At 43.9% G+C, this 10,154-nt stretch overlaps 1 protein-coding gene across 1 annotated transcript in view; it reads left to right on the forward strand.

Moving 5' to 3' along the window:
• Nucleotides 1-1,176: 1,176 nt before the first annotated feature.
• Nucleotides 1,177-10,154, forward strand: part of FJX1 (four jointed box 1 (Drosophila)) — a 12,932-nt gene continuing 3,954 nt past the window's right edge. Inside the window, exon 1 of the mRNA XM_011940751.1 lies at nucleotides 1,177-1,230. Coding sequence (XP_011796141.1) covers nucleotides 1,177-1,230 — 54 coding nt within the window. The remainder of the gene's footprint in view (nucleotides 1,231-10,154) is intronic.

Raw genomic sequence — 10,154 nt, forward strand, 5'->3', positions numbered from 1 at the left:
TAAGTGCTAGTAACAGAGATAGAAGAGTCCAATGCAGGCAGGTCACTTGAGGCCAGGAGTTCAAGACCAGCCTGGCCAACAGGGTGAAACCCTGTTTCTACCAAAAAAAAAAAAAAAATTAGCAGGGTGTGGTGGCGCATGCCTGTAGTCCCAGCTACTTGAGAGGCTGAGGCATGACAATCACTTAAACCCGGGAAGTAGAGGTTGCAGTGAGCTGAGATCACACCACTGCACTCCAGCCTGAGTGACACAGCAAGACTGTCTCAAAAAAGAGAGAGAAACACCATTGAATGGGAGAGGAGTGTCTAAATATTCTAACTTCTTAGCAATCCTTGGTTTCTTTCTTCTGTCCTCATTACTGGAGTTTTAGCAGCCATTGTAATATACAGGTAACATGCAGGTGTAACTATGTGGAAAACATGAGATAGAGAGAATCTGCAGATGTGAGTCGCACTGGGCAAAGAGGGAGTGTCCTATAAAACCTCTGAGGTGGAACTCAGGTAAAGTGCATTCATGTTCTTGGTGTGTCAGGAACTAGCTGTGAACCTAGGGCTCATTATGCAACTCTCTGAAGCTCAGCTTTCTTCTTCATCGGTAGGAACGGTAACTAACCCCTGCCTTACTATCCCTCCCTAGCAGGTTGTTGTGAAAACCCAATGAGATCAGCATGTGAAACTGCTTGGCCAAACTGCAAGGAACTAAATATATCACCATTGTTATTCCTCGGCTTTTGTCCTGCTATTCCTCAGGCCAAGATTGTAAAATGTAGCCATTTTTTAAACTCAAGCAGCAAGAAATGGCCTTTGAGGTTTCTTTCTTCTTTTATTCTTCAGGTGAAATGAAAGGGAACGAGACATTCAACAACAAGTCTCAATGTGTGGTGTGTAACAAACACACCCAGCCCCACAGAGGCAGCTTCCCTGGGGCAATCTCAGAGTTTGCTCATGGGAGGGGAAAAACCAGAGGAGAAATGACAGCAGGTGTTCTTGCATTGCCATTCTTGTCCAGGCTGATCCACTTCCCAGAGAGAAACAGCACCATTTCCAGCATTGTCAGGCCAGCCCTCCTCTTTCGGGACCAATCACAGCCCACTCAATAAGGTATTAACCCTGTGGAGCTTTCAGTACTGCAACATACCTCCCAGTAAATGGGCTTGGGCTTAATCATTCAGCAGAGATGAGGACGCAGGTAGTACCTATATCAAACGACCTTGAGAAAGATGAGGTGCAGGTACCAAAGAGAGTGGCAATTCCCCTGTAAGAGTCCCCTTTGCTAACTCACCAATGTTTCTCAGTCCCAGGAAGCCAAGTCGCATTGCAGTTAACATAACCTTGGTCTTTTGGCAGACAAGAATTGGGGTTCCTCTTCTACCCAGCAGCAGAAGTGTCCAGGTCTGAGGCTTGCTCTAATGATGTTCCTTTTTCCCATCAATGAAATGGAAAAATAAGATCTTGGGGTGTTGTGGGGGGATCTTAAAGATTAAGTGCATGGAAAACTCTCAGCACACTGCCTGACGTGTAGAAAGTATGCTGAAAATGTTAAAATTGTGTCTACCAGAAACCCCTTCAGGGACTCCCCAATTTGATCCCTAAAAAAACCTTGACCTGAGGTAGAAGCTGAGATCCTGAATGGATCCTGAATGGGAGTAGCCCTGTTTTACATGATGTAAGAGCAAAGTTTCACCTGTTTGCCCACACGGGCGGGAGCGAGAAAGGAAAGAGAAGACAGCTGCATGGATGAAGACCTTGCGCAGTGCAGTGACCTCTCCTCAGCGAGCCTGCCCCCAGATCTTCAGGAAGGTCAATGAACTTACGATATTTTGTTCCAAATGCAGGCGGAGGGTGGTTAAGGCACCAAACTTCACACCCACGCTGATGTGTGTTGGAGCCAAAGTCACAACTGTGAAAGCAGGAAGTGGACACAGAGACGAGTTTGCGGCACAAAAGCTCCAGGGACTCTCAGGACTGGGGGGAAAGTCTTTGAACCTCCCTGCCACCGAGACCACACAACAGGAATACAAATAGGAATTTGGGCTAAGTCTAACTGGATCTCAAAAAAACAGGTGGTGTCAACTGACAACAGGATACATCCTTATTATCATCATGATCATCACCATCACTGCCATCACCAACATCATCAAATGACATTGTCTGCCTGTGGGATGCAAAAAGCTGATTTTAGGCAACCAAAGCTGGGGCCCTAGAAGCTAACACATTCTTAACCAGGGCTGCATTACCTAAGAACTTCTGTTTTTTCACCTGATTGTGGAAATATAAAACTACCTCTACACTCACTATTCCCCATCAGTGAGTGTCTGTAAGTTATCCCTTGCCTTTTCCTACTTTTGCCAGCCATTTTTCAGTCCACCAGCAATGGCTTTTCCTGGGTCTGGAAGTCTCTCAGTCTCCCACTTAGGTGGCTCACTATTCCGAAGCTACTTTTCTGCACTGCAGTAAGCCCCCAGTTATAAATTACTTACCTGCTGGCCATCATTTTAATGTAAATGGATTTTAAAAAGCAGCAAAGGAATATATTTTCATTTGGAGTTAAAGCATCCATTTTTTATTTGAGCGTGAGCCTGGTCTAGGAGAGATGGCAGAAGAATGGCTCCAAGGCTAATATGGTTAATGATTATGATGGAGATCCCATGAGCAGCTGATATTTCACTTAGAGCCATCTCGATCCGGGCTTTGCTGGCTGCAGTACTTTCTTTTTTTCACAGCTACTTCCATTAACACCCACCGCCTATGATGGAACCATTACGATAATATCTCAGCTTTCGGCAGCCTCGATTGGTCTTGACACATTATCACCCTCAGAGCTTAGCCACGTCGCACTAAGTCCTATTTATAATAACCTTTGGCAGGAGCCACCAAAATAAAACCTGGTACTTATGAACTACCTTTCATCTGAGGAAATCAGAAAGCTTTATAAGCTTAATTAAGCTTCAGCATCTATCTGACTGATGAGATATGTGGGGCCTTGGAAAGCTAAGGAGGCACAGAATCACTAATTGTGCACCGGATAAATCTCTAGGCGGCAATGAAGAACAGAAATCAACAAAGAAGAATGAGAGTCACCTTTTTTAGTGGGAGTGTTTGTTGAGTGAAATTTTTCAGGGTGGGTTGAGACCAACCACCACAGGTTATTGATGAAGGGGCCATGGAGGGTCTCTAATGAGGGGCCTCTCAATCTAGGGAGGGGGCCTGAGATTTACTTATTTTGCCAAAAGAGGATTAAGCTAATTCAACACACTGAAGGGCTTTCAAGGATGAAGAAATCGAGCTCCTGAAAGATGTGGTAATCTGCCTGTGGGCACAGGGCTGTTGAGCTCACACACTGTCTCCTCTACTTGACTGAATCTCCCACCCCACCTGGATACCTCCACCTCCCCTTCAAGACTCATCTTTAACACCTGCCTCCTCGGTGAAGCCTTCCTGGACTTCCCCAGCAGAATCAGTCACTCGCTATTCTATGCTCCTCCGTGTGCTTTCTATTTCCGTAATAGCTATAGCAATTGACATTTATTGAGGCCTTTCTAAGTGCTTAAGGTACATCTCATCCATACAATAATGAGGCAGATACAGTTACCATCTCCATTTTACAGATGAGTTAAGTAGTCCAGAGAGGCTAAGTGATTTTCCCAAGATGGTACAGCTCATAGGTGCAAGACTCAGCCTGGCTGCAGAGCACATGTTCCCAAACATTAAACCACACGACTTCCCCGGAAGCCCAGTTGTGATGGAAGAGATCTGTTTGTTTATCAGTCAGCCTCCTTCCTTAGTTCGTGAGCTCTGATGTGAAAGGGTATGTCATTTAGGAGATTTGGGGCTGCAAACAAAGAAACCCCAACTCAGAGTAGCTTAAACCATAGGAAGTCTAGAGGAAGGACATTTCCAGAGTTGATTAACTTGGGGGGTTGGTGACATCAACAAGGATCCAGGTTCTTTCCATCTTTCTACTCTGCCTTCCTGAATGTGTGAACTTAGTTCCCCTTGCATTAACATGACTTCCTCAGTTCCAGGCCTCCCATCCAGCCTTGCCGTATCTTTCTTGTGTCTCTGTAAGAGTACAGATATATTTTCCAGAAACCTCCCACTGGGCTTCCCCCGTAACGTTCACTGGCCAGAATCGTCTCACATGCCTATACCTTAACCAGTCACTGCAAGGAATTGAAAGCACCGTGACTGGTTTAGCCCAATCAGGATTCAGCATCCCTTAAAGGTCAAAGGCACAGAGGATGAAGGTGGAGACCTGCCAAGAAGGAGGAAAGGAAGGTGGAGGATGAAAAGAAGACAACAAACATTCCCTGATGCAGGTGTGAAGGAAGATCTGATGCCCAATCACTTATTCCTCAGTCCTTTGGCCTTTACATGTGAGCAATAAATGTCTGTTGAACTAAATTATAGTACAGAAATTCATGTTTCCAAATGCCCAGTCCAGAATTCTTACCATCATACTCTGTAATCAGGACTGAAATATGTGTTGGCAACTGCTCTAAAATTTACTAAATTGATTCACCAGTGCTCCAACCTTTAGATTCGAGTCTTTAACACTAGTGCCTGCAGGAACGTTTGCAAAGCAGGTCCAAAAGAGAGCTAGGTGGAATAACGAGAATCGTAAAAATGTTAGTCTCACCATAATTTACAAGATTCGTGTCAACTATGACTTTCTTTCCAGAAACACAATATGTTCTTAAAAGTGGGACTTGTTCAAGCAGGTAGGTTAATTGCATTCAAAGATTACTCTATTTCCTGACCTCCTTCTAGCTCTCCAGTAGGATGTATCTGGAACCAGGCATCAATATACCCGCCCTTGACAGCCAGGAATGTGAGAATGAGATCACTTAAGCAATTTTTGGAAGACCCAGATCATAGTCAAATAGAGATACCAAGAAAAGGAAACTGATCCCTAACCAGAAACATCATGTACCCTGGGGTAGAAAAGGTGGGAAGGAGGGAGTGTCTTAGTTCAGGCTTACTATAACAGAGTGCCATTGGCTGGGGTAGTTTAAACAAACATCTGGCCAGGCGCAGGGGCTCACACCTGTAATCCCAGCACTCTGAGAGGCCAAGGTGGGTGGATCACTTGAGACCAGGAGTTTGAGACCAGCCTGGCCAACATGGAGAAACCCCATCTCTACCAAAAATACAAAAAAAAAAAAAAAAAAAAAAAAAATTAGCTGGACGTAATGGCAATGGCACATGCCTGTAATCCCAGTTACTTGGGAGGCTGAGGCAAGAAAATCGGTGTAGGTTGCAGTGAGCCGAGATTATGCCACTGTACTCTAGCCTGGGCGATAGAACAAGACTCTGTCTCAAAAATATATATATATACACACACACACACACATACATACACACATATATATATGTATTTTTTTATATATACGTGTGTGTGTATATATACGTATATATATATATATATATACATGGAGATTGGGAAGTCCAGGATCAAGGTGTCAGAAGACTGGGTGTCTAGTGAGGCTACTCTTCCTGGATCATAGGCAGCGGTATTCTTTCTGGGTCCTCACATGATGAAAAGAGAGCTGGAGAGCTTATTGGGGTCTCTTTGATAAGGACACTAATCTCATTTATGAGAGCTGTACCCTCATGATTTAATTGCCTCCCAAAGACCTTACCTCCTAATGCCACCATATTGGGAGTTAGGTTCTCAACATATGAATCTATGGCACGGGGAGGAACACAAATATTCAGTCCATAACAGAGATATATAAATAATAAAATTATAGCCCAGAGGGTTAGAAAACTCCCCAGGGTCAAACAGTAGTGGCCAATGTAGGAGTCACACCACTTGAACGGAATACTATACTCATCTCTGACATCTTTTTTCCCCCTCTCTTCCTTTTTGTAGAAGTATGTGGAAGGGTACATTTGTAGGCCTCTGTTTTTTCCAGGGGCTTATAACTCAGGACATCCAGAAAAGGTCAGGATTGAAGGAGGCAGAGTAGTGAGAGGAAGCCAGAAGCTGTCTGCCCGAGGCTGACTGGAGGCTCTGGGCTTTTAGCAAGAGTTACACTGGGAACCTTAGTAGAAGCCAGGTGGTCCAGCTCCATGGGGAAGAAATATTGCAAAATTATCAGGAAAGATACCATTTCAGGCATAAAGCAGGTGCATTGAGCTGGAACACCACCTGTGTTAGGTCTCTCAAGACCAAGTGAGGCTCGATAGAGGCCAGCAACAAGAGAAGGAAGACATCTCCATTTGAGCAATGAAACTGTGAAATAGAAAGGAAATAGAAAGCAAAAAGAACAACAACAGCTATAATATAGTGAACACTTAGATGGTCTTTTAAGTACTTTAAATATAAGCACTAATTTAACCATCACAATAATCTATAAGATTTGTTCCTATTAATTACTAGTAATCATTAGATACTGTATATTTTTAAAATTTTTGTTAGTAATACTAGTAATACTATTCTTATTGCATTTGACAGATATATCCACTGAGGCACAAAGGGGTTAAGTGACTTATCCAAGGTCACATGCCTGGTAAGTGGCAGGACTGGGTTTTCAATAAGACAATCTGGCTCGACAGTTCACACTTTAAACCATTTCACTTGGGAACAAACCCCAGAGAATAGATGAAACCAAAATTTCATCTGAGTTGAATCTATTTTGATTTAATGTAATAATTTCTGCACCTGACATTTCCCTAGCAACTTATAATTTACAAAGGGTCTGGTCCCCATCATTTTGGAATCTCAGCCCTGCCACTTCCTTGCTGCATGACCTCATTCCACTGACTGGCTAAGCTTCCACTTCCCCATCTGTAAAGTGGGGATAATAATACTTGCTGGGAGGATTTCATGAGATAAAGCACATGCAGGGTTTAGCTCCACACAAAGCCCATAATAAGAGCTCAATAAGTGTTTGCTGCCACTGGTGCTGTGGTTATTATTAATATTTCACTTGAGCTGCATGACAACCCTGTGAGTTCGGAAGGATTTACTAACTTATTTCTCAGGTTCTGAAACTGAAACTCATAGAAAGTAAATAACTAGCCCAAGGAACAAGCCAGAAAGTGCTAATGCCAGACTTGGAAAATATTCCAACTCCAAGCCTCCTCCCCTGCTTCCAACCCTCAACTCCACCTCCTCTCTTTTCCCCAGGAGGCACCATTACATGAACTAGATCATTCTTCAAACAGGACTGTGGGAAAGTTTGAAGATATTGGAAGTCCAGGCTCAGGGATAAATTCTAAGGAGAATTAAGAAAGTCATAAAGGTGCAAATAGATAGTTGCCCAAGCAACTGCCAGAGGGCAGAAGTGACTGAGGTTGCACATGGTGATTAACTATGCTACCCCACAGAGCCAAAGTGGTTTGGCCACAGGTGGCAGGGGAGCATCCTCAGGCCAGAAAATAAAGGAGAATGGGAGTATTTTCATCTAACAGCTAAAAAGAGGCATGTTTTTAAACCCTGTCTCAAATAATCAAATACCATTCCAAAACTGCATTCCACTTTGAGGAAGGGGCAGTGTTTGTTCCTTTGGTTTTCTGTATTTGTGCATTTCAATTAATTTGTTAAAGTTTCAGTTAATGCATCCTGTTCTTGTACATGATGCATTCAGTCCTGTGCCTGTAGGCAAAGGGCTGCTCAATGATAAAATTAGTCCATCTTATGAGGTGTACGGTCTTAGTCAACTTCTTTAAGCCTGGTTTTTGTTTTTTTCATCAGTACCAGTAATATGATTGGGAGATTCCAGGATTTCTAGTCTCTGGATTGGGAGCCAGTCCTCCCAGAATTAAAATCATATGCTTCCCCTCACATCTGTTATGCGGAACCCTCACCGATATTTTTTCTTTTTAAAATTAATGGAAGTTCTTATTTTGTATTCCTTAATCAGTTGAACAATAACCCGCAACCCTTGGACCAAATTATTTTGTATTCTTTAGTAGTAAGGTGTTTAATAAAAAAAAAACTTGATACATGCTACTTGCAGAGCTTCATCTCATTAGCATTCTAACGATGTATTCAGCAAACTGTTGTTGAACACACACTAAGTGCCAGGCACTGTGCCCAGGCAGCCATATAAAACAATGGACAAGACAGGCTCCCCGGGAAGTTTACAATGGTAGTTACTTACAGCTTTTGTTAGCTGCCAAAAAGACAGAGACCCCAACCACTTTGGATTTCTCCATACCCCCTAGGACATAGCTTGGGACATAGTAAACATTTAATAGTCTTCCGAGTTTAACTTCAACAATTAATCATTCAGTTAAAAATGTGTACTTTTCTCCAATTAGATGATACTCTACTTATGCCCACTAGGTGGCGATCTTGCTTATAGTTTGCCCACGCTGAAAGAGGCTGCCTTTCAAATACATACATATCCCAGTAGAAGTTAAACCAAAAGACAAAAAAATTAAATTTGTGTGCTTATTTAGTGTAATATACTATGTTAGGTGGTATAAGAAACAAAAGGTTAATAAGATGTAGTCCCTGCCTGCTAGGGAAAGACGAGGAGCTTGCACAGGGCAAAAAAATAAGACCTTTGAATGAATTAATATATTTTGATGTAACCATATGGAAGCCATAGTAATCTCATTATCAGATAAGAGTTATAAAATTGCATGATAAAGCCACCATGTGGTTGGGAACAGATTCAACAGTTCAGCCAATATGTACTTAACCACACCAGTGAAAACACTTGACCGTATCCTGGGTCAGTGCTGGAATACTCCAAATGTGGTTTTTTGATGCCTCTGTTCAGCCATAAACATCAGAGTGTCTGCTCTATCACCCTACAACGTTTTTTCTTTGGAGAAAAAAACATAATCAGTGCCAGCTGATGAGGTAGTCCAGTTGAAAACCTTCATATGCACCTGATGGGGAGACGAAAGGAGAGAAAAGATACACCATGTAAGGAAACAGATTTCCAACTCTGGCCTTTGGGAGGTGGATTTCACCACGCCCCTGATCTTGTGTCTACCCTGGGTATCTCAGTGAGGATCTGGGACTCATTCTGAGGCAGAGGAGTAAGGGAGAGGGCTGACTGGCATCCAAGAGTTTTCCTAGTAAATGTAACCCAGAGGTGGCTGGAAGATGTGTTGGGGTGGAGAGGTTGTTCATTTTGTTTTGTTTGCTCCTTCACCACCTCCCCGCCCACTCTCCCCCCACCATCATTTCTTTGTTTTATGGCTGCCTGGGCACAGTAAATCAAATGCAGTATGGGATAGAGGTTTTCTTTCTTTTTTTTTTTTTCTTTTCATTTGAAAACTCCGTTTAATTGAAAAATCACATTTGGGGAACAAAGTGGTTAAATGACAGTGAATTTCAAACTTGAGAATGCTGACTTGATTTTAAAAAAATACTGATCTTTCTTGATGGAGGGAAAATCAAGTGCATGCGGCCAGGAGACCTGAGTTTGACTTTTAGCTTCACCACTTGCTAACTGTGCAATCCTGAGCAACACCCATTCCTTCTCTGTGCCTCAGTTTCCTCATAGACAAAACGGTATCATTTCCTTCGAAAAGTCGTCCCTGACTCCCCTCTCCCCAACACGAGGTTGGATGGCTATAATCTCTCTCAGCAACCTGAAAGTCCCACTGGAATGTAAACTCCAGCAGCATGGGACCGGGATCTGTGGATTTGGCTGCTGGTGAGCAAAACCAGAACCGAGGGGCAATCGCTGTGTTGAACGGATGCACGAATGAACGGGAGATGGCCTAGGTGTTCAAGGGCACGTTCACAGCGAGGCTTCATTCCCTGGGAGTCCCTTGGGAAAGGCAGAGGGCCAATAGTGATTGGTGCTGTTGTACGTGCTCAGAAAAGGGGGTGTCGGTTCAAAGTTGTTGGCTACAGAGAGTTCCTCTTTCCGCTGGAATCACATCCTCTGTGGCTCAGAGACATTCCCAGGGATTTACATAAAGCAGCGTGAATCACCCGGACAGACACTGAGAAAGCAAAGGGACTCTGCCCGATCCTAGCCTGGCGGAGCTCGGAGAGCGGTGGAAATTTGTCTGAAGTTTGCAGGAGACCTGGTGCTGCCTAGGCGAAGGGACCAGGCGACCACGACACCCCCACGAGGGCCCAGGGCGCGTCCCTCCCGCCAGGCCCGACTCCAGCTCTGCGCCACCCCCTCCTACGCTCCGGCGCGGGCGCAGCCAGTCCGGCTTCCTCCAGGCCCC

The sequence above is a fragment of the Colobus angolensis genome, unplaced genomic scaffold (genome assembly GCF_000951035.1).
Source record: "Colobus angolensis palliatus isolate OR3802 unplaced genomic scaffold, Cang.pa_1.0 Scaffold192, whole genome shotgun sequence".
Lineage (NCBI taxonomy): Eukaryota > Metazoa > Chordata > Mammalia > Primates > Cercopithecidae > Colobus > Colobus angolensis.